This window comes from Pyxicephalus adspersus, chromosome 4, assembly GCF_032062135.1.
Source record: "Pyxicephalus adspersus chromosome 4, UCB_Pads_2.0, whole genome shotgun sequence".
Taxonomy (NCBI): domain Eukaryota; kingdom Metazoa; phylum Chordata; class Amphibia; order Anura; family Pyxicephalidae; genus Pyxicephalus; species Pyxicephalus adspersus.
This window is the reverse complement of record NC_092861.1, coordinates 140,638,876-140,664,578: the sequence shown is the minus strand read 5'-3', so window position 1 is coordinate 140,664,578 and position 25,703 is coordinate 140,638,876. Positions and strand designations below refer to the sequence as shown.

General features: G+C 39.4%; 2 protein-coding genes across 2 annotated transcripts; one reads left to right on the top strand and one right to left on the bottom strand.

Annotated features, from left to right (window-relative positions):
• Positions 1-5,429: 5,429 nt before the first annotated feature.
• UTP25 (UTP25 small subunit processome component) lies at positions 5,430-19,684 on the bottom strand. Its single transcript, XM_072409807.1, has 12 exons — positions 19,523-19,684; positions 17,050-17,089; positions 16,035-16,392; positions 15,451-15,636; positions 14,309-14,397; positions 12,162-12,560; positions 11,630-11,846; positions 9,931-10,133; positions 9,430-9,612; positions 8,445-8,557; positions 7,305-7,550; positions 5,430-5,981 (listed from the first exon to the last, which is right to left on the bottom strand). The coding sequence occupies exons 1-12, from the start codon at positions 19,627-19,629 to the stop codon at positions 5,735-5,737; spliced, it is 2,388 nt and encodes a 795-aa protein (XP_072265908.1). The 5' UTR covers positions 19,630-19,684; the 3' UTR covers positions 5,430-5,734.
• Positions 19,685-19,760: 76 nt separating this feature from the next.
• Positions 19,761-21,505, top strand: TBCC (tubulin folding cofactor C). The gene has a single exon (XM_072409806.1). It carries the CDS (start codon positions 19,792-19,794, stop codon positions 20,752-20,754), a length of 963 nt encoding a protein of 320 aa, XP_072265907.1. The 5' UTR covers positions 19,761-19,791; the 3' UTR covers positions 20,755-21,505.
• The last annotated feature ends 4,198 nt before the right edge of the window (positions 21,506-25,703 follow it).

The following is a 25,703-nucleotide window of genomic DNA, read 5'->3' as shown; positions in this document are numbered from 1 at the left end:
AATGGGTATTGTTGAATAGTACAAAAATTTATAAAAACAAATTTAAATAGTTGTTTACAACTAGAGTCCCATTTGTTGATACATTTTGAGAGGAGGTGTTGCAGTGTGCTTGGTACCCGACGCGTTTCGCCCACAGGCCGCTTCATCAGGGGATCTAAGAACAGCAACTATGGGAATAAATGTACACAACCTTCAATATTAGCAAGAGAGATGGTTAGAGTGAGCCAATGGATTAGACAAGATGTAGACTACCCCAATGAATGATTCTCTGAAATCTATTGAGGTGATTATTAGTTGACAGGAGCTCAAGGGGATATATATATATAGATCATAAAGGGAACCAAAGAGAAGGTGTATTCCGGTTATTCTAATAATTGAGAAGTGTCTCTTGGGTTTTGATGCTTAGTAAACACAGCTAAGGTATAAATTCCAATTGGTTATTGGCCTTGCTGGGAAAGAAAATGTATTCTAGGGCAGGTGTCGGTGATGGGATTCCCAAGTTGATCTTTTCTTACTCCAGATATTAGAAAGGAAAGATGCAGCCTGTCAGCAGACACCCACAAGCACAAGGGGTAAGCTGACAACCATGACTATGCTATTGTGGTTGACAAGAAAAAAGGAGAAGCGGAGCTGAGTGGTGGACACTGGCACCATCACCAGATATGTTGTCAGCATATAAAAAGGCAGAAATATTCCATTTACGTGGGACATAGAAATGAGATAAAGGGGATTTTTATTTCAGGTTTCCATCAAGAGTTTATAAAAAAGGAATAGAGTTCGGCGGCCTTACAACTCCTCCAACTTTGCGTTCTTCTAAATGTAAACCTATTTCCTGCTTCTTTTCAATTTCTCAGACAATGAATGGATTTCTCTGGAGCTGCAAAGGAGGTTATGATTTTGTATTCAGTAGAAAATACAATGTAACATAATTCATAATTCAGAAAATGGAGGAAAAACTAACAACGGTACTGAAGGGGGGGGAGTAGCTGTACTTGTAAAGAATGTTTACTTTGCATCTGAACATTTCTTTCACGGATGGGATAGTGGAAACCTGGCCTCCAGCTGCTTCTTTCTTTTTGCCTTAGTTTTCTCTGCAATCAAATTCAATTAAACAATCCGTATACCCTTCTCAATGGATGACAATAAAGCCAATTACGCTGCAATCACACAGTCTTTCTGCACTTTCCCTGTTCCCTGCCTATTGTGCTGGGTATTTTTATTCCATGCTGGAGACTTTAACCTACACCTTCTCTGAGTATTACATTAGCCGCACACTGCTTGGCAACCAATCACTAACCCATGGCGGACCATGCAAAGGGTGATTCAAAACACTATTTAGCACCAGCCAGCTCCAGAATTAAATGGAACTTGCTGCTGGCCATTGTGCCACTCTGTGGGTTGCAACAGTTTAATGGTAGGAGATCAGCGGAAAACGAGACCCTAGAATCCTGGGCTGAATGTGATATCCACGTGCAGGGCGATGTATCTCGTGAATAAGAAAAGACTGATGCTTGTCATTTTATCTAAACAACCTTCAGAGCACAGGGACGCTTAAAGGAGACCCATCAGGACAAAAATGTGATTTTCTGTCAAGAGTGAAAATGAGGATAGGATTTATGAGATAAATAGGGCATTGGCATAGAGGTCAACGAAACAAAGCAGCTAGAAATTCAAAAGATCAATAATGGCACCCTGCATGTTTCTTTCATGACAGGGTGGAAAAAAATTTCTGTATTCCTTTTTTTTTGGTTTTCTATATTCTTTTAGAATTTTATGTTCCAAGTATCATAATGAATCACAGAGCAATTTTAGAGAGAGGGAAAAACGTAGGTATTCCGTCTATCAATTTCTGCCAAGCCTAAATATTTGTAAACAAAGAATAGGGAAAGAAGGAAAGACGGCTTTTTCATGGCAAAATAATTACATTAGTTTACTTGTCATGATGTATATTCACAGAATATTCAACTAAATTCAATATGACATATGTACAAGAAAACAAAAATCCATACTTGGTCAAGGTATACAGAATATTGCATTGTAAAGTATTTTCAATAGGGTTATGTCTCAATCCTGACACGTTTTGCCTTTTGGCTACTTCAGGGGATTTTTGAGACTTTAGCTGGACTAACAAATTTACCAAGAATGTATTGTCATTGTGCTAAATTTTGTATTAGCTAAATATTGTGTATACCTGTACATTACAACAAATCTAACTATACAGACTAAACTAATATACACATTTCAAAATTGCTTAATATTTATTCATATTAACAGTCTATATTAAAAAAAACAGTAACAATTTTTGGGATTTTTAAATGTGTTTATTAGTTTTGTAATGTACAGTTATACACAAAATCTAGCTAATATAGCACAGTGACAATATGTTCTGGGTAAATTTAGTAATCCAGCTAAAGTCCCAAAAATCCAGAGAAAGCCAAAAGGCGAAATGCGTCAGAAACATAACCTCTGTGAAAATACTGTGCAATCCAATATTCTGTATAGCTTGACCAAGTATGGATTTTTGTTCTTACATAGGTCATATTGAATTTAGTTGAATAGTCTGTGAATATACAACATTACAAGTAAACTAATGGGCAATCCATGTGTGAAATCGCTGTCTGCTACCTGAACCAATCTTCCAATATGAGCGTAAAGAATCCTAGCCTTGTCACTTTGGAATATGCCCATGGCCATTTTTGGGCACATAAAGTTGCTGAACTTAGACCTCACCAACTAAACAACCCCAGATTATAGCACTGCCCACCACAGGCATGGGTACCTTTTTTTGGCTAGGCAGTGTCTGTGTGTGTGTAATATATATATATATATATATATATATATATATATATATCTTCGGGGCAGGGTCCTCTCCTCCTCCTGTGTCACTGTCTGTATCTGTCTGTCATTTGCAATCCCTATTTAATGTACAGCGCTGCGTAATATGTTGGCGCTATATAAATCCTGTTTATTAATAATAATAATAATAATAATATATATTATACTCTGATGTGACATGTCCACCAAACAAAATTTGGTATTCTATTTTGTCCCCCTAGACAAGAGAACCTGTATACACCCTTACTAGTCTTCATTACTATTAAAGCAGTAAAGGTTGGCCAAGCACCAGCCCAGTGATTGCACAGTGAAGGGCATCCCTGTGTTCTCCCTGTAAAGGACATTACTGATAAGGACATCCTCGTGCTCTCTTCTACTTCTAATAAAAAGCTACCAGAAATCTGCTGACAGCAGGCTTTGAATGTAAGTGTTGCCCCTTCCTGTCCTAGTCCTAATTTTGCTGTATAAGAGATTATATGAGATTAACAAAAATCACAGTAATGTGCTATTTAAAAAAAAAATGACGTATATTTTAAAAATTCATGCATAGATTAAATGGGGGTTCATTACATTTGCCTATGGTTCACATTTATGTGCACAATTTATAAACATTTTGTATCGCTGTCACCAAAATGTTTTCACATTGCATTTTTCACATAATCATGAACTTGAATATTATACATTTTTCTTTATTTTTTACAGGTCTGAATATTTTCAGAGGGCTAAAAAGAAGATACACGCTATGTAGCACTTGAAATCCCTTTCTGCCACCTTGTGGACAATTCTTGATGAGCAATCCAATTCACACGACTCCCTTGGTGTACTTGAAATCTATTGAATTTTTTTCTGTATAAAATATCTTCACCCATACCCGTATAGATAAGTCAAAACCTTAAGCAATTGCAATCAACAGTTTCTATTATTATTTCAAGAAGAGTAGTGTATTTCAAACTTGTTGAACATTAGCATTTTGCTACTCACGAGCATTTCCTCAAACATTCCCTGGTGGTAATCATTACTGCCATTGGAACAACCGGACCTGGAGGATTCACACCAGGAAATGTCCAATTCCCTATTTCATACATAAAGCCCACAAAGCCACAGTGCAGCTTTTGCTTTAGTAGGATAGTTCTTCTTACTGAATGAAACTTAAGGGTTTCAAAGACACATGAACCTCTTTCAGCTATAGCCCCTTTATTGTTGGAATTCTAGCTTAATTTGCAACCCAATAGTTTTTTGGTCAATATTGTAGTCCTTTTTAATTGCATTTAAAAATTCAATACAGTCAAACCCCATACTTTTCAGGTAAAGGTCAGAAGACCAGACAGTACCCCTAGACGACTATTTAAAAAAGAGAAATAATTCATTTTTTTCAATTGACGTCTTTTTTTTTTTCTCAGTTTGCTCATAGATAAATTCCCCCAAAATCTTCATTTTGGAGGTGCAAATGTCCAGCAGCACAAACATGCCCTCATGTGCCTTCATTACAGCATTTATTACCGAGTGCCATGGATGGGATGCAGCTTTACTAGAAAGTTGACACCTGGTATTTTTTATTCTGTTTAGGATAATTATGTTAGCTTAGTGAATATGGTTAAAATTCACTTTGTAAATAATACCTAATCACACACAAAATAAATGATTTGTGCTTGCACATGACTGGATGGCTAAAGCCAGCAGAGCTTCACTTTCTAAGTGAATCATCGCTTGCAGAGTAATAATTCACTTTGCTAACAAATCAACAATCAGTATCTGTATCATGATTTCAGGTTCTAAGAAGAGAAACACCTTCATGGCAACCAACAGACAAAAAAAAAAAAAAAGTAGGGACATATTGTATATACAAAATGGGAAGGGGACATATTTATTACACGCATGCACACTCTGCTTCCTTTGTTGATCCTCTTATCACTTTATTAATCTCTAGAGAAGGAGTGTAGACAACAGATACTAAAGGTAAACTGGTAACCCCATGTAATTTAGGTTTATACAGCATAGACCACAGTCTTTATGACATGTGTATAGAGAATAAGGGATTCTTTAGAGTTTTATGACACACTGGTTTGTGTCAACTAAAGTGCATTGTGTTAAACCCATCTCAGTTATTTAAATGTGCTGCCAATGAATATCTGCACAGCCAAAATGGGACTTGCACCATTTTTGCTGACATACCGTAAGTGCATTACAATATGCTACACAGGTGTGTTATATTAGTGCAAACCTGCACAGCAATGTGGTAGGCATGCTCATGTGTTGCGTGGTAAATCATTTTTCTCTCTTCTATCAGAATGGTCCTTGTTCTGCTTCTCCCCTCCCCATCTCTCCTGTACAGGGAATGCAAGAGGCTGATACCAAGTAATATTCAGATACATACACTGCTTGCATTACAAGTACATTAAAATTACATTTAGAAAGATAGAGCTGATTTAATCTGCATTCTACTATTTTTGTTTGAAATTTAACTTTGATGATATGACCATTTCAATTCTGTCCCAGAGTGTGACCTCCTCCCCAGCATGTCAGCACGGAGCACATTTCATTGGGTCAAAAAGTAAACGCTTGTTGTATTGATATATTATAAATTCCTTAAAAACAACATTGTATGATTTATTAAATCAAAATTATTTTTTTTAGGTTACATAAACACTATGTATTTTGTGGGCATTATCTGAATATGTGAATTGTAGTATTCATGGTATACAGTCTGATGCAGTGGAGGAGTCTGTATTCTGGAAGCAGCAGTCTGAGATGCTTCTGGGGCACGGAATCCACATTACTGTTCCTATAAATTGTAGTCCCTCAAGTACAAAATAGGATTATATGAGCAATGATTCAATTTGGGAATGATGCCGGTGTGAAACAGTTAAGTACAGCTTCAAAAACTTTCCTTGTTTGCTTGTTAGTTGTTATCACCAGTAACAAATAGATGAACGTTTTTCTTTGACTGCAACATCTGTGCGGCTCTCTCTGCTCCCACTACTGCAGCCAGTCTCTGAGCATCGTACTTTGAGTACAGAACTGTACAAGTCCATGTGGCTTCTTCACCCTGCCTCCATGCCTTCATCATATTGCACACGTCACTGTAGAAGTGAGGGTAGGTAGGAAGTTCATAAAATATTAAGTTCCTGATGCCTTTCAATGTGTACCTGAAAGCAAAATAACCATTTTTATTAGTTTTATTTCATCTTCACATAAAGCCAAGATCAACATGTGGAAAACAGCAGACACATGCAACTTTGTGTTAAATCTGAGCACTCTGTCTGCTGGGTATGTAAACAAATTACTGTGCCTGTCTCCAAAATCCAAGAAAACAGAAGCTTGTTTTATCTATCTTTCTGATCAGTGGTACCCAAATTGTGGCATGCAGCCTTTAATTGGCCCTTGGGCACTATTGTTCCCACCAATACCAACAATGAGGCACATTACTTTTGCTCACACCCACGATAAGGCACTACTTCCCTCCAATCTGACAAATGATGAAGTATAGTTCAGATGGCCCAATACTGAAGTACTATTCCTTCCAACAATACCAATTATGGGAAACAATTCCCATAAATGAAGGACACCATTCCTCCCACTAACATCAATATATAGACACTATTCCTACCATTGACAGGGGTATGTCATTATTTCTTCTGACACTGACCTCCAAGCCCAAGGTACCATTTACTTCCTCCAATGCCAAAGCAATTCCTTTTCAGCCCTAGTTTGCTTTGAGTACCCCAGTTTTTGATAAAAGTATAATTATTTAATTACATATTGACTCTTCTAGAACACAAAAGTACCTCCAGAAAAGGCATCTTGGTGCATATGTACAAGTTTTTATAAATCCTTAAATCACAGTGGCCCCATGCAAACATGGCACCTCTCTGATGACTCTACCAAAATCTATTTGGCTGGTCTGCTTTTAATACTAGGAGACGTGATGAATAATAGAGCAGAGGACTAAAGCAATAAAGTTGGACATTTCAACCCACAAGTACTAAGATGCCATATTTGTAAATCACTGATACATGAAATCTGATGTTTAGGTGGGCTGGTCCTTTAACTGTCCAACATCTAACATTTGGAAAAAACAAAAAACAAAAACAGTATTCATTTTCAAAATTAGTATATATGGGTTATTTAAAAAGTTAGGTAAGTTAAACCATCAAAACAGTTTTAAAAAAAAAATACTATGAAAAAATTTCAACGCTATCACATGACCTGTAATTTTATATTCTCAAATAAAGCAAAAAGGGAAAACCCCACAAGGAGGGCAGGAACATTCCAAACTGCAAGATGGGTAGGAATAATTTAGAAATGATGGCAGGTAAGGATACCAGAAGCTGCCCCCAGACCAGACTTTATAACATGACGACTTCTACGTGAAGTGACCTTTGAAATGATACTACAGAAATGGCTTCACATAGACCGTGACAAAATGCTCAGATAACATCTAAAAATGATAATTAATAAGAAGCGCCCACCTTTTATAGAAGTGAAATCTTTCAGTGACAAGCATAAACTGTCTTTCTCCTTTTAGAAAGAACTGACGAGCTCTAGAAATCCCAGGCTTGTCTGTATATTCACAGATATGAGTGAAGTTGAGTTCTTCCTTTTTGAAGTAATTACGAAGACGCACATAATCAAAGTAGGAAGGGACATAAATCAGTGTGTGCGACATGATGGCATCCCGGTACTGAGGCAGGATCCTGTCTGTAAAGAACTTAAACCTGTAATGGTAATAAATGTAAATATTACCATGAGAAATAGGCGTACATTGAATGACTTTGTAGAACAATCTCTTTGGGCATGGCAACAATATATTGTAGGACACAGCAAGTAATTTTATCAACAAAATTGTTTTGTTGTATTTATGGAGAATGCATAAACAAAATTGATCATGTCTGAGATCCAGAGTTAATGACCTCCTATGCTCTGTGCACAATTTATAATGTTTTAGGATTTATTTTACTTTAAATCTTAAGTCCTATGACAGCTAGCATCACAGAGCTCTGACCACCAACACTGCATTGTATGAAGGTACTGGCAAATGACAAGAAATCACTTGCATGGATTCGGCCATCAATAATACTATTCCTTCAGTTTTCCGACATGAATTTTGGATTGCATTTTCAATACAGGCACTGTAGTACACCGTTTAGCCACTTTTGTTTTGATGGCGCTGTTGCGCAGAAACAGCCATTAGGTCTTGCTTGCTACACTAAATACACGTGTCAGATGTCCGTGGGTGCTGTGAGAGAAAGGCTGGCCTGTGTGTGGAGGCAAGTATCATTTTCAAAAATCCAGCACTCCTCAAATACAGAGATTGGCAACTTTTTGAATGCCTACTGTACTTAACATGATGCCAATGATAGATAGGGATTGCAAGAAGACTGCTTATCTGCAAAAAGACAAACATGCAGAACGGCTCTAGCTAACAAATAACAACCAGAGCCGGTATTGCAGAAGATCATGGGACTACAGGTTTAGGCAAGTATTTGTGGGTCCAAGATACTTGGTAGTAAAGGTGAAAATAAAACTAAATATTTTCAGATAATCTTTCATCTTAAAAGTATAGTGACCTTTAAATGTTTTGCCATTAGAGTTATCACCATGACCCCTACCTTGCATCTATCACAGATTGCAAGCTGTCAGCCTCTAATCGCTGAAATACATGTGGTAGTTGGACCAACACTTGACATATCGAGCCTGTCTTCGAGATATTTTTCACAGCCACCTATATTGAAAAAAAGTTAAAAGAAAAATACTATTTAAATTTACAGCCACCAAAAAAAACTTTCTGAAATCATCAATATTGAATATCCAAATATTGTAATCCATACAAGGGAAGTAGAACTCCAGGTAAACATTTGAATAAATGGTTGATCACCTAAGCATTTACCATTTTCTTTATATCAGCCAGTCAACTGGATTATGCCTGCTTTATCTCAGACTTTACATTATGAAGAATCACCATAAATAGTGAGGACCCAAGTATCAGCTGCCCATTCTTCTGCACATTATTTAATTTCACGTAGGTAGTGGTATATAAAAGTATATAATCTAATGTAAAACTGCAAGTGATTCTGGGCTCTGTGTGAAATCAAGATGCCTTGAGAATATTTGTATATGCTTGTTTTTCTAAAAACTGCCTTCAGATTGGCAGCCAGAGAACATGGGCCGAGCTTAACTAAACTTCCAGGGACCTGCACATATAACCATTGACCCCATTTTTAGTAATAAAGCTAAAAAAAAACATAGAATAGTGCCAGCAGTGTCATATATTTTGAGTTTCATTTGCTGCTATGTCCTGGCTAAGTGGGAAGGTGATGAATGGTGCTGCATGTCACTTCCCTTTACCCTCTGCATAGCCAAAATAACAACATATTCTATCATGCATTGGGATTGTGGTTTCAGCTGTGGGCATTCAAAAGGTAGGTCTTTGGGAAGAGGTTATTATAATGGTATCACTAAATTTCATAAAATATCTATTAGGTTGTTATAGGTTATTCCATATTGTTTAACTTTGCAGATTGTTTTTAAAAAGATAATTTGTGTGTTCTGGGGCTCTATTTTCAACAAGGTTTCAAAAGCTTTTGATGAACGTACCTGCCCACTGTAATTGAAGCAATGCTTATTAAATATAGAATTTATTTGAGGCTCTTGCAGAGAACTAAACAGCAGTGTCTGACGATAATATTTCGACCAGTTACTGAGGCTCCACATACGAACACGGGAGAAGTCCACCCCATGAGACTCTGTTGGTTGGAGGTTAAGGTGAGACATCAGATGCTGAAATAAGGAAAAGTAACAAAGTAAAGAATTACTAAATGATCAGTCCCATAATACCCAATGTAATATATGTAAATATAACCCTCCCTGTCAAATATTGAATTAGTAGTCTACTGTATTAGCGGAGGTCCCATTTACAGCTAAAAAACCCAGAGGCTGACATTATTACTTCATACTTCTTCTGAAAATGCTAGCTGCCTGGTTGTCATTCCAATCCAGACTTCAATACTTGTAGTTGTTGACATTGATGTGAAGATCCATTCACTGGAAAAGTCTTACAAAGCATGCTATACGGTCTACACTATATTTATTACATACCAAAACATGTTCCCAGTTTTGCATCAGGTAGATATCGGCTTGATCAATGATGAGCATCTCTATAGATGACAGGAAATCAAAATCCCGTTTCTTCTCTCCCTCACTACCAATGATGGTACGGAGGCCAAGAGTAGACGCAATAATGATGTCCGAAGAGTAGAATGGAGAGTAAAGTCTCATGCTCTTCTGCAGAATGGACACTCCTGTCAAGCAAAGATGGAGAAGTGTGTTTACAATGGCTCATACAATTAACAAGCAGAAAAATAATCCCATTTTGCACTGTGGTACAAGTACAAGACAGTGCTGGCAAACAGCATGCCGGAAGGAAGAAAATGAAAGCGCTGAGCTCATATTGTGCTTTTTTTTAATATCTGACTAGAAGTCTAGTTTTTGTGAAGGCATCTACAACAGAGCTGGATCATGAGAAGAAGTTGCAGCACAAATGGTATATTACTTAATGTCCTTACAAAGAGCGTGTAGGTAGAGAAAAATAAAAGCAAAATTGTGAGAGATGATTCAGTCATTATGCTGCTTCTACTTTTATTGTCCTGTCGAAGGATGCAGCAGTTCTAGGTAAACCTGGACTCAAAGAAAGTTGGCTGAATGATGCTGGCCACTAGGCAAAGTAATTCCACTGCTTGGCTTTAATGAAATATATGTTATAATGTATTAATGAATATACAGAGCTGCATTATTTTGTGTGGTTTACATCTAACTAGAGTTCAGCCTTAATCAAATATAATAAAAATGTAAATATGTTGGAATCAGCTACTATAACACAGCACTTTATGTCCAAGTGCCAGTTTACTAAGGTTAAAGCACAAGTTTACTTTAGAAGATTTTTTATATAAGATTAATCTAAGGACCCCTCCCCTTCAAGTGAAAATGTATTCAGAAAGGTTACTACTCTACTTCACCTATCCTTATCTTTCGCCTTTTTCACATGTCTGCTGGGTAAGTATAAGATATGGCCTTTGTGTAGAGACCAATGGAATGCAAAGCAGGAAAATCTCATAGGAAGATACTATTGCAATGAACTGGAAAGTGTTCTTAGAAGATTTTGGCTGCACCTAATGTCAAATGACTCTATGCAAAAGGATAGTGATTTCACACCTAGCTATGTGGAAGGTGGGAGTAAGATAAGTAGAATTCCAAATTTACAGGGAGTTTTTACCTATATTGTAGGTCAGAGGTGGGCAAACTCCAGCCTTTAGGCCAGATACAGCCTAGCCAGTATTCCAGTCCGGCCTAACGCCCCCCTACTTAATTATTGTTGGATCTGGCCTAATTGAATTGTTGCATTATCGCGAGTTCCAACGATATCATCGAGTTCCCGCACAGTAACCCCAATTACTATGCCTAAAGAGCAGAAGCAACGCACAGCTACCAGTCTCCAGAAGGTTGACCTCAAACATCATAGCTTCAACCCTGAATGGACTGATGAATTATTCTTCATCCAACAAAGCCCTGTGTTTAGTGTGCAACTGCACCAACAGCACTTTCAGGCGGTCGATTCTCAAGGGGCATTTCGATGCCAAGCAGGGGCATAGGTACAGAGACTACAGCTGGGAGTAGCGAAGCCAATATAAAAGGGCCTTTGTTTTGAGCTTTTTAATGGAAGAATATCTCTCTAGCATTTATACACATGTGAAAGGTGTTATGGTTGTCTATGGTGGTAGAAGGCATGTTTCATTCCTACCTATCCTGAAATGATCATCAATATTTCCAGCAAACACTGCTTCATAATCCTCTGGCCGTTTCAGGTTTGGAGGCCGATCTTCAGGCTCACAGCCAAACTCGTTTTTGAATCTCTTTTTGTTGCTCACATCAACCTTTCTATCAGGGACTTCCATGAGGCTGATTAGAATCTGGACCACTCGAAGTGCGGACTCACGGAATGGAACAACAATAAGTACCTGAGGACATCAAACAGAATTTTAAATTATATTGATAAGGATGTCAGCTGAACACCACAATATTACCTTCCAAAATGCTAAAGTTCCACTAAAATCATTACGAAAGAGATGCACTGGGTTAAATATAGGTTAGAGTTAAACGACATCAACAAATCCAAATTTATTTTTGTAAAGAATGGTAATGGTGATGTGTTCACAGTAGGCGATTTAGTCCCGTTGATCATAATCACCAGAAAATAAGAAAAAATCCAAAATTGATCACCAAAGCAGATAGAGAGAAAATCTTTAATACATAAAGTCAAAAATTTAGATTACCTTTGGGCGTGTCAGGCCTTGGTCTCTAAAATCTTCGTCAGGTCCAGTCTTCTGGTCTCTCATTTTAGCGTTGTTGCTGAGGACCTGGGAGTTTGCTTTCAGCACATGGTTCAGGGCATGGAGACAATACACTTGCCTAATCTCTTCCCCTTGTGCTGTTGGCAACCTGGAGGGATAATACAAGTCCTTGTAGGAGTTCATAATGGTAAAAAGTTCTCTTTGTAAAGGGGTAAAGTTCTGCTCAGTCTGGTTTGATAAATACAAGTGGTTCACTTTAGGCCACGTTGAATCCAAAGGCTTGTGGAGATGAAGGTTTGTTAGGTCATTTTCCTTCTCCAGTTTTAAAGAACAAGCTTTCTTGAATGTTGATGTAAACACCAACTGCCCTAGTATTGGCCACTAAAGAGGACAAAATAAAAAAAGTGATTAATGCTACTAATGATAACGAATGCTGAATACTGTTGGATTTAAGTTCCATCATCCATTTCTTGGTAAACATCTATGAGAGCAACTCTATAAAAATAATGAACAGCATTTAGGGAAGACCAGGCAGAAGGTGGTTAAAGAAGTGTAAACTGATACATGATATGCTTGTGTACAAGAACTTAGGTAGCCTCTGTAACAACATATTGTGTATTTGTGCTGGAATTGCAGCAAAGGTAATACAACCAGGACAGAGTAACCTAGTAATTAGTGAAGAAAACTATATATATATGCCTCATATAAGTAGAGGTGCAGGGAAATGGGCAGAGTGAAATGCAGAGTGAAAAGCTGGGCCAGTGATATAGAATGCTCAAATGATGGACTGAAGACCACCAACTGCGAGATGCATGTTGATTGAAAAAACAGGAGAACGTCATCTAGAACCTAGTCAGCTTTTTTTTTACTATTTTCTTACTGCAGATTTTTCTCACTTGCTGTCTAGTAAAATATTGTCCCCAGAAGAAAATGTGAGGGGAAATCCAAATCTTTAAAGAGGTTCCGGAATGCAGTTCTAACCTTTCCCTACTCTAACCAAAAAAAAAAAAAAAAACAATGGCTACAGATATACAGTATAAATGTAATAAAAAAAACCTAATTTCTGCATAAGTGTGGAAGTTTTTTTTCACCTAGAGATAGGTGTACATTGGCTTGAAGTCAGTGTAAATTAAGACCAAGTTCAGACTATAACACAAGATGCAATAAATTGTGAACATATTAATCTTCTAAAATGCAATGCAAACAATCCCTTATTTATGTAACCAGGTCTGCCTCAGTAATAAAGGCAACTTAAAAGTTTGAAACTTGTCTATTTATGGTCTATTAATAATACCCTGAAAAAAGTCAATAAATCTCACCCACCCATTTGTTTTAAAAAAAAACTGATCTTCCTTGAGCCAATTACACTAAAATAATTACATATCGAAATGTAATAACAATGTTGAAGCTAAGATACAGTACATAATCACTTTTCAATGCAAAAGGCAGTCCCTCAAAAATCTAGGGCAGACCTTAGTCTGTCTTAGTTGTCAACACAATGATTATTATAGATTGCAGCCAAGTTCCAAGGATTCCTGCTATTATAGGGAAACATCTAATTTACTCAGAGGTGTTATTGTACTTCAAATGTTCCTAAAGCCTAGGACACTTAGTTCAAAAATTGTTGCCTGAAACAGCCATAAATATTAGCTGCCAGAAAAAAGGGTACTGTACAGACAAGTACTGTTCTTTATAAAGGGCGATAGGAGTCTCTTCTGAGACAGAAAAGTTCCTGCCAACAGAACTTGTCCCATGACTGGGAAAAAAGGGTTGGAGGACATGTGTAAAGATGCAAGACTTTTGCCACAGACTATCAGCAATGTTTGCCTTGGGTAAAGCAAAATCTTACATCTGTATATACAGATCTTTACATAGAAGATCCTGTAAATATTGCACACTGATCCCCATACACTTCAAATGTCCATGTTGACAAACCCTAAAACAGAGCTTTGTTAGGCCTAGCAGCCCTTTAATGAAGGTTACACTTTGTTCTGTAGTACCGAAGCAAACAAGACACAAAAAGCACTTTGTTCTGTAGTACCGAAGCAAACAAGACACAAAAAGCAAATAAGCACACACGCAAACAAGAAACGAGACACACAAAAGGTGCAACAACGATTGCAATATACCTTGGAAGAAACAGTTGTTTTGGAGCTGGTTGCAATCTGAGTGATGTCATCCTCCTCCAACTCGAGATCAACATGCTTTTTGAATGGATCTTTAAAGAGAACAAAATAGTTATTTCAGCTGTGGGTTCCAGTGTCACGTAATGTTAAAAAGTATAATGATCCTGGCAGGGAACTGAGAACTACAAAGTGGGCTGATAAAGAACCTGAAAGAAAGATAAGTGGGGGCGCGTCTCTAAGCAATAAGTCATATTCCAGCTGTCATTTCTCTGTGCAGGTGACAAACAAAGCCACGCTCTAACTGGTTGCTATGACTAATAATTCTAGGTTTCCTTCATTATAATCTATTCTTTATTTGGATATAACAAGCAAAATAACCACATTTTTTGCATGTTAACTAGGTGAGGGCTTGGTTTAGTTCTATAGCTAGCTTGGGTTATCAAATCTGGGAAAAAAAAACCTTATGTTTATCTTTTTTCAATTTATTTATTCACTAACTAAAGAAAATTGTAAAAATACTTCCTTTCAATAAATACCAAAACTGACCTGACTAGGTCACGCTATGAAAAAAGACCACATACAGTAATTTGGATAACCAAAAAAAAAGGTCTGGCCATTAAAGAGAAGCTAAACTTTTCTGGGTCCCTTCCCATGTTACATGTCCCTGGCTATCTTGATTGGGATGCCTGGAATAACCTAATTCTCATGCTGAGGTTCCAGCTTTGTTGTAAAATCTTGGACTTGTCGTACAATGACAACTCATCCTGACAACAGGTAATCTACAATTCCTTCACATATCCTTAAATGTTGGTTCTTATACTATCCGGGATCCTTTAAGCAAGGGAACCCAGCCGCTTCACAAGCCCTGTCCTAACTTTTTGGGATGAGTTCACCACCTCCACCACCAGTGTTGTTGTGAAACTAGGGCACATCAATGTTCAATGTTGAAGTGCCACACTGGATGGAATAGTTGGCATTAGCTGCAAAGCTGTTGCCAAGTCAATATTTCTATTTGCTATGTATGATTCAATGCAGATGGGTAGATTATTTATATAACAATAAGTGTACAAGTGTGCATACACAGTGTATCATGTACCAATAGCTAGATACAGGTCTGCATAAAGGGTATAAAGATATAGATATACCTGCAGAGGTAACAGTTGAAGATGATTCAGCATTGTCCTTTTGATCTTCCATGTCATATTCCATAAAATTTGTCTCTAAACTAAATGCAGATTCATGTTTGGTATCTGTGAAATCCTCTCCTTCGGTTGGCTCCCCAAGTTCTTTGTCACCATCGTCGTCATCTTTCTCTACTGCAGTTTCGAGTTCTGAAACAATAAGGTCAAACATTTTTTTTTCTGATCAGGGCACATATAAGAATAAAAAGAAATAATAACTGTCCCATCTACAACATTTTAATAAATAAAATATACCCAAAACAAGCTAATGAATAAAATAAACAAAAGTTACCAGCAGCCCAGGAGGTGACTGTCACCTCACCTGACTTTTTGGATTGTATAAAACTCATCGCAGTAGGAAAGTCATATGACTGGATCACTTTAACTGATGAAAATTCTATCCTCTCCAGCCTTGGAGAGCTTTATTAAATCAGACCCAATGTCTTTAGTATGTGTACCATATGTGTACCATTTAGTAGGTCTTAGCACCATGATTTCTTTTAACAAGTCACCATGTGCTACTCAGCATGTGAAACAAAACCACTTACTTTCTTCCTTTGTATCTTTCCCAGACAATTGGTCCACTGCTTCTTCATCCTCTTCCCCACTGTCTTCATCCTCATCTTCAGAGGCGTCTCCTTCCTCCTCTGCTTCTTCATCCTCTTCATCATCATTGCCCTCGTCATTGTCATCATCATCCTCCTCGTCATTGTCATCATCATCCTCCTCGTCATTGTCATCATCATCCTCCTCCTCCTCCTCTTCTTCTTCGTCGTCGTCGTCATCATCATCATCAGAGACATGCTTTAATGTGGCCAGCAGCTGATGGTACACATTGACATTCTCCTCTGGCTCACTCTCAGACTCATTCTCACTCTCATGCGAATCCTCCTTTGAACTTTCAGGCTGAACACATAGCAACAAATTGTCAGAGGTTAAATCATCATGATAAATATAATATACACTTTGGAAAGTTAAAGAACTGTTTCCTAAATGGCCCTAAACCATCACTTTTATGATCCGCTGTCTTTTGGAAACCCCATTATTATGGAATACAAACAGCCAGAGCATGCAGTTTGCCAATAAGGGGGGTTGGATGACATGTGAGAAAAATGCCTCCTTAGATAGATATATGAATGAACAGGAAATGATCCAACCCGTCAATTAAATTTTTGGGTTTCCTGCTTTATTAAGTCAGATTTATCATCTTCATGTTGAATATCGGGTAAAAGACTTAACCTAATCTATGATAACTAACACCCAACAGCAGACAGTCAATAAAAGCAAAACTACTTTTTATAACAACTATTAACCATCCTATTCTGGGACTGACAACCCTTTAACTCTGCGTATATTACAGTAAGTTTATGAATTATAGGCAACTGAAGTCCTCTGTACAGCGCTTACAATGTGGAGCCGACCTCATATTCTGGATCTGGCTGCACAAGGAATTCCCAAAGCTCCTCTGATTTCGTATATACTAAGATTTTATTTGCTCCTGCAGCTTGCAATTGGCATGATTTTCTAGTGCCCCAAAGTTTAAAAAAAAAAAAAAAAACTTACCAGATGGACAATCTGAGTCCTTTCTGCTGCTTGTGAAACTCTGCAATCAAAAGAAAACACCAACATTTTAGTCCAAAAGTATATATATTTATATTGTAGTATACCACCCTTGTGGGATCACCTTTTCTGGGGTAAGAGGTACTCTCAGACTGGAGGAGAGGTGTATGAAGCACACTGGAGACAGTAGATAAGGTTGAAACTGACCCGCAGTCAGTTGTATTAAAAGGTTGCATAAGATAAAACAAAAATAAATCCTAGCCGGTCAGGCACTAACTAAACATCAGGCAGATTCCTCTCTACCAGTTGGTGGCTAACCCAGCTAACTCAACACAAATGTTCCAGCAACCTTTACTCACATGTAGTACAACAATGGCTCTCACGGGCAGCTTTCCTGTGCTCCAGGTCAGGGAGCTTCCTTCCTCTCCTTCTCTTTGTACCTGCTGCTCACAGCTGTGTAGTAATTAGTGGTCAGACAAAACCAAAATATGGCCTGGATCAGAACACTTCTCAGTGACATGCAAAACCCAGGTCTGGAATCCCAGCAGACCTGTTGCTGGTTAATCTCTCCCATAGGAGAAGAAATGAGGAGAAATATATCTTCCCAACAAGATGAACCCTTTTGCCATGTCACGATATATATATATGTATGTATGTATGTATGTATATGATCAGAATGTTCTCAGTTTTGAAGTAGAAATTTTCCAGTAGTAAGTAGTAAATAAAAAAAAAAAAAAAAAAAAAAAAAAAAAAAACAGTAGGTGAAATGTTCCACTTTATCTAAAAAATTCCATAATAAATGCAAATACATAAATCCTTATTTAAAGTTTTTCCATCAGCTGGTAGGTTATGAGCCGTCAGGACATTTTCAGAAACACTGACGGGTCAAAGGACTGGCTCTTTTTGGGTCATCATGGGTGTCCTCATTATACCTCTGATAGAGGTATAAGTATAAAAGCTTTAAAGCTGAATTTTAGTTTACTTTAAAATAGAACCTAAGTCCTACTTTAGTTCTGTGATTCAGGCAGATGTTTATTGCAGGAAGGGACAGGTGATGTTCCTTCTGCAATAACTATGCTTTCTTACCTGATCACCAGCAAGCTGTCAAAGTTCCCAGAGCTGCGCATGCAAAGCTCTGTATTTGTTGCCAAGGTCACCCCAAAAATCCTGGCTTCCCTTGCATGTGCCGGGACTGAATGAACTCCTGCCAACTGAGTGGAAGGTATGTCATTTAAGCTGGCCAAAGCTTAGGATACTAAAGGAGAGAGGAGAGAAAATGGTGGCACTCACAACAGAACAGGGACAGGTAAGTATTGATGGTTTTAGTTTTAGTTTAAAAGTAAACCCAAAACAAAAAAAGAAACAAAAACCCGCAGATCAGTCTAACCGTCGGGAGGATTCTTCTATTGTGTCGCACTTCGTTCTGGTATCTGTCTTCGGCACCGTCATCTTTTTTCGGGTTCTTCTTCCTACATCACCCGATCGCGCACTGCGCAGGTACATGGCAATTTTTTTTTCTATTATTGAATGGGGCTTCTTCTGCGCATCCCCGAGATGCACAGACGGAGCAGCCAGGAGCCTCCCGTGAAGCGTGGCGATCAAGAATGAAAGGGGCAGTGCTGTACCTTTTTTTTTTACTTAAATTAAACAGGTTTGCTACCCCTTTATGTAATGTAAAAAATTTGAGTTTAAGTGCGCTTTAAGTTATCAAAAGTTGTATAAACTCCTATCTGGTGCTGAAATTGCATAGTCTAAGTACCCCACATGCTAAGAGTGTGCTTAGATGCTGCAGCAAATTAGATAGTTTCTGCCTAGTCCTTTCCTCATATACCTGACTGCCTGGGTGCCACCTCTCTTATTGGATATTAGATCTTTTCATGGTGGCTCAGCATCACATGTGGGTCTAGATAGCAGTTTGTATACAAATACAGCCTGCCTAGGACTGCTCATTCCTGCAGACTCTGTGTTCAACCCATAAATTTTTTTAAGCTGAGTGAGAAGAAATTGTAGGTGGGTGGCAGCCCCTGTATTGTGACCCAACTCTTTAGTAATGACCCAAAAACAGGTGGATACTGAAAAGTGCTAGGCAGTGCCCCCAGCTAAAAGGGGCTGGGGAGAGCACCAGGCCTGATACGCTGCAAAGAAGGAGTTTTTAAGAGTTGTGCAACTCTTCCCTTTTAAGAGTCGGCCAGCTGCTTACATCAGGCATGGGGGCCTTACAGAGTACCAAGAAACTGTGATGTGATCAGGAAGGCAGTGTATTCAGGAAGTTGTGTACAGCACCCTGACAGTCCTTCCTACCAGCCATGATCTGTGTGTGGCTAAAAAATAACAGAGACCCAGTTTTTATATGCATAAAGTAAATAAAGTGGGATAGGTTTTACTTAATTAGCATATTGATATCAGGTGAAAGGAGGAAGCAGGAAAAGCAAAATATAAAAAGATGAAGCCTCAGCTTTAGCAAACTGAGACTCACTTGTCATAGAACGGATGCTGCTCCCCAAACTCCTTTAGATGTTTCTTCTGCTTCTTGGTCAGTGAGCTGACATCTTCCTCTCTCTTCTGCCTTCTTCTCTTCCCCATCTTCACTTCATACACACGTGAACTCTACAAACCACATGAGAGCGTCGCCTACCAGTGACGTCAATATGAAAGGCACTGGGAAGAGATACAGGAGCGCACGCGTCGTGCCTTGTCACATGACCTGACGTCATCGCGGAGCGCAGCAGTTACTCAGCTGTCACCATGGAAGCCGGTGCGGTGGCGGAGAGGCCTCGTGTACCGGAGCGGCTGCTACGTAGAGATGAAGAGCGCCAGCGGGAGGCGGAGAAGAAGCGACAGGAGAAGGAGGAAAAGGATGTGAAGGAGGAGAAGACTGACTATTTCATCGCTAGTTTCGGGCAGGAGCGGGCGGCCATTGAGGAAGCTCTGAGCGGGGAAGGCGGTGTGGAGCTGCTGGAGGAGGTCGCCAGGCGGATTCAGGGCCTGCAGAAATTGCTCAATGACTGTGTCATGTTCCTGACTTCCCATGACACCCGTCAGGCCCAGGAACAAATCGCCCGCCTGCAGAGTGCACTGGACGCCCGCCGCCAGCAGATCCAACCTAAGATGAAATTCACCTTTAAATCACGTAAGAAGGAAGCTGCGGCCGCCGCCATTGTCCAGCCGGCCGCATCGGGCCCAGGCAGAGAGATCCTAGCCCAAGCGGTGACCCAGTGCGGTTTCCAGGGTCTCTCCAGTCAGGTTCTGTCAATGGGTGCCCAGGAGATCCGCCAGAAGGATATCCAGCTGAGCCAACTCCGGGATTGCACCATCACCCTAACCGGCAGCCCGGCCACCCTGCACCTGAGAGACCTGAATGGGTGCCGAGTTCTGTGCGGCCCCGTCTCCACTTCTATATTTGTAGATAATTGCCACAACTGCCTGTTCGCCTTTTCCTGCCAGCAGCTGCGCACCCACACCACCCGGGACAGCCGCTTCTACCTGCACGTCACCAGCCGGGCAATCATCGAGGACTGCACCGGTCTCTTGTTCGCCCCCTTCACCTGGAGCTATCCAGAGATCATGGCCGACTACGAGCTGTCTGGGCTGGACAGGAACCGGAACAACTGGGAGCATGTCGATGACTTCAACTGGCTGGCTATGGATGTAAAGTCTCCAAACTGGGGTGTGATCCCTGAAGAAGAGAGGGTCACCCAATGGAATTAAAGTCTGATATCGTGTTGTGGTTCCAACATTTTGCTTTACTTAAACCAATATGACATAATCTGATTCAAACAGAGTTGGCTACTGTTCAGGACTGGATGGAACTTCTGGTGAATCTGCTCACTTGGAGTTACTCTAGGGTTCTGTGGATCCTTTATGGCAAGGGTGTCAAAATCTGGCCCGTGAAAAAAAATCCTTTTTTTTTTTTTTGGCCCCCAAAGGATTTCCTAATTTGAATTGCAGCTGGCCTTCTGCTACTGCAATCCGTTGTAACAGCGGGTCAGCTGCAATTCATATTAAGCTGCTGTTCAACAGACACAAGTTTTGCCGCTACTACAATTCCCCATCATCACTCACGTCTCTAGACCAGGGGCCTCTCGACTTATGCGTGGCCCCGCATTTTATAGACGCAAGGAATTGTAGTAGCGGCATCACTTGTGTCTGTTGAACAGCAGCTTAATATGAATTGCAGCTGGCCCACTGTTACTACAGATTGCAGTAGCTGCGGGCGAGCTGCAATTCATATTAAGAATTCCTTTGGGGGACAAAAAAGAGGATTTGGACTCTGCAGAGTTTATACTGACAAGTAAGCTCAATATTCAGGAATTATAGAGCTATTGCTATATTAATTGTTTTACTGTGCCAGAGAATGCAATGTGAAACCAAATGAATGCAGCAATGTATTTGGTTTCACAGTGCATTCTCTGGCAAAGTAAAACAATTATTCTCAATAGGAGGAAACAAGAACACATGAGAAGAGTATGCAGTAATATGCAGAGGATTGAGCTAAATAATTTAGATCAATCCACTGAATATTACTGCATGTTCCTCTCATGTGTTCTTGTTTTTTACTTTTGAGTTTGACACCCCTGCTTGATGGGCTCCGTCTGGAATCAGACCGAACTTTTCATGGCTCCCTTCATTTGGAACTACTTCCGGTTCTTGCATGTGGTGTTCCTATCCTGGATCTACTCTGGAGTCCTGCAGAACTTTCGTTGTTTCCCTACCATCTCAGATGTACCCTGCTGAGTTTCAAGCAGCAATGTTTGCTCAGCTGGAATACGTATACCCTAAAAATGTTCTCACCACTCATTCCACAAAGTGGTTATCTTGCTCTCTTCTCTTTGCATAGCCCATCTAATGGAGCTGATCTGCAGAGTCACCAAGTAGAACTATTGGTTAAGTAAACCTCAGAGTAAAAATAATGTATATGGGAAGCCTAAACATAAAGCAGTTGCAGTGATATTGACATGAGAGCCTGAAAAATGTTTTTTGCCTACAAAATAAGTAACCCAGGAATCCAGCACGGCTGAAAGTTGAATAATGTGACGAAGGACTTGGACAACTGGACTGCTGGATGACTTCATTTAGTTGGCTGTAAATTGAAAGAATGACACCTAATTAATTGTTGTGCCCATAGTTCAGCAGAATAAATAACTCTGTGGAATTGAAGCTTTGCATGCCATTATTAAGGGGGGTGTTTGGTTTGTTACTCCATCAGTAGCACACATGCTTCCAAAAGTAACTGGTTGATTCCTGGTAATGTGTTTTAAGAGGATTTCATTCAAGAATTGTCTGTGGCATATACAAAACACAATTGGGTTGTAATTTATTGTTGACTGTACTCGCTAGAGTGACTTTGTCCCTAAACTTAAACAGGAGTTCCTTTCAAATAAGAAAGTAAAATACTTTCCTGCTGCCCATAGGAGCGTCAATCACCTGTTTGCATGCTGTGCTCAGTGATTCTTCCTGCCGGCTGCCACATCCCTAGGTAGGGGTTGGGGGAGGAACCAAGCATAGCTGGGAATTGATGCTTTCAGTGATTGATGATCAGAAAGTTTGGGGATTGATACGTTCAGAGCTGTGGAAAAAGCATTTGCTTTCTTGTTTTCAAGGAATGTATAAATGCTGAATTTAGTGTTTTAAGCTTTTTCACTCCCACCAATGCAATGCTGTCATTAACACTGACACACTTTTTGTGACTAAAAAAACTACTAAACTAAAAAAAACTCGGTACCTTTTCTATTACATCTATGTTTAGGGACGTGTAGCTGTGTACATGCATGCCTAGGTGGTGCAGGATTTGAGCCCCTTCTGAAGCTGGCAGGAGTTTAGAAAATCCGAACCCTTAGCCCAATTCTACAAATCCAGGATTATGGTTCCCATATCCGATTGACTGACATTCCAGAACTGAATTTACACGGGTGTAATATGACATACTGTTGAGCAGTTTGCTTTAATACTGCAAGCTGTAGAAAAGTGTGGAGATCTCTGATGTCCACCCACAAATTAAAACTCAAACAATGAATGCAGTTAGCAGATATCTTAAAAATATATTTTAAAATGCAGCTTATGCATCACTAAAATGTATTAAATGCAGCATCTCTGTAGTTCCTTCACATGCACCTTTAGACTGGGAGAGCTGGTGCAGTGCTAGCTTATTAATGTCTTTCTGCTGCTGCTTCAGTCTCCAACCAGCAAGCTCGGTCTAAGCTCCATCCAGGGTTCTTCATCAGTCTGTGCTGTTGCCCTAGTGGTCAAAGGCCATTCTGTCCGTCAGATGCTGGAAAGAATAACAAACCGTTTAGCTAGTAAAGCACTTCTGTTTAAAGTGGAACTAAACCTTGCAATCAGGCAGGGAGAGACGATGACCCCTCTGAAAAATAAAATAACCTTAGCTGCCCGCTTGCAGTGATTTAAATACATACACCTGTCCTTATTTTGTCGCAGGATGCTACCATATTCTTCCTTCTTCTCTTGTATTGATCTTTGGGGCTGGGATGTGCCTGGTATCTACCATCTGTACACTGATCTGAGCTTTTGACAGGTGGGGGGAGGGATCAGGCCAGTAATCATGTTTTTTTGCAGAATGGACATCACCTGTCCCTTTTTGCAATAAAACTCTGATAGCAGATTTTAAAAGTAAAACCTTAACTTTTCACTTAACTCTGGATTTCAACTTTGGTTTCTGTGGACATCTTTGAGGGAAACTTTGCATGATAGGAACTGTAATCGCAGTTCTGTCTAGTTTATCCTAAAACATGATTCTGTTATAAGTGGGTTGCTGACCCAGAACAATATGCTTGGATAGGAGTTCTTTTATGCTTTCTCTGCATGAAGGCATACGAATGGCAGCAGCAAGGCTTTGAACCTCTCCTACTTGATTCTGCTTGGACTGGCAATATAAAATAAAAATATATATAATATATTGATACATTTCTCAAAAATTAAAAAAAAAATCTGTTGTCACTTAAAACATTCTATTACGCTTTCACTTTTCTGTGCCACACTGAAAACTTAAGCAGTGTTATCAGTCCTGTCATTTAAAAACTGTCCCCCTATGTTATAGTTATAATGCACTTCCTGTCCTTTAGTAACAACTTTTCTCCTAGATACAGTACACTGTCCCTTATAGCAGGGGTCCCCAACCCCCGGTATGTGACTGCGGCCCTCTGACAGCTGGGCCGCAAGAGCACGGAGACCAGCGGTCCCCAACTTGTGATCCCGTTTGGAGGGGCGCACCGGCCAGAGCTGTGGACCATGTCCCCTGTACGGATTGCAGGCTCAGGGTGATGGGTTGTGTCTATGGAGTGGTCGAGTTCTGGCATCATGATGTCACTATGGGGGACGTTTCTTCTCCTTTGAGTGAAACCTGGCTCCCTCCAAATGCGCGCTCCAGAGTCAGTAAGTTTAGTGGTCCGTAGGTCCGAAAATGTAGGGGGCCACTGCCTTTTAGGACAGCTAATGTGTTACTGGCAGGATCACCGGTTGACTGGACTGGTACGCTGCAATATATTCCATGTTAATTTAGTATCAATTTGCACTTGAAGCTTCCATATTTATGTTCCTTACATTTTTACATTCTTAAACATTTTAGGTTGTTAAGTTGAATGTTTTACTTATTACACAATGTGACCTGTTGTAGTATTTTTATACAAATCCATTGGTTTGCAGTTTTCCTATATATAAATGCTTCTGTTAATTTAATAAAATATTCACTAGTTTTGGTTCTCGGTGTGGTTTATCAAGAAAGGCTTTCTAATGTTTGTGAATCTGTAGAGATATTTGTGTAATTTCCCTATTTTAATATTTGTATCACTTTTTGTGACTAGAGATTCAATGTTTTAAATAACTTTACAAAACCTAAATTATTTTCTTATATTTTAAAAAGACATGGAAAGGTTTTATTTATTTGTTTAGATGAAAACCCTAATCCTATTTTTTTTTATTATAGGCTGGTAAATACACAAAATATAAAGCAAACTGTTTTCATTTTAACAAGATTTTCTTTTTGAACCCTGTTGGTGCTGCAGACTGAAGTCATGTTTTGTAAACGAAGCCTCCAGTCTGCATGTGGTTACCAGGCCATAGCTGAAACATTGCTGTATGGGTTGAAATGTGTTATGGGAGAAGCCGTGTAATACAGAGGTTGACAGGTGTGACCATTGCATGCGCAAAAAAAAATCTTACGGTGCGCTCAAAGCTGAACTTTTAATGAAAAAAGATCAAAAAAAATTTTACTGGCGAAAAGCTCTCCATCCCTCCAGAAGAGCCCAAAAAGTCCCACGCTGTCTCTGCTCCCTCTTTTTTTCCAGCACTCAGTCACAATCAGTCCAGCACTGCTATCTTTTTTTTATTCTGGGTTCATCTCTACATCACCTGAACTTGCACTTCACAGGTGCATTATCAGGTGATGTGTTCTCCTTCAAATGTAAGAAAAAGTGCCAATCTTTACCTTATAGGAAAGCCCATTGATGACACATGCCTGATCTTGGACAGAAGGAGCAGCCCACAGCTTCCTGGGATATGTGACACAGGTATCCCAGGAGTCTGAGGATTTCCCCTTCACTCTTTACCATTGTGGTGGTATTATTTTAAAGTGATAACCATGCTTTTATATGTTGAAAATGTCATGAATCTTCATCTTTAAAGATGAATTCTACTCAAAAAAA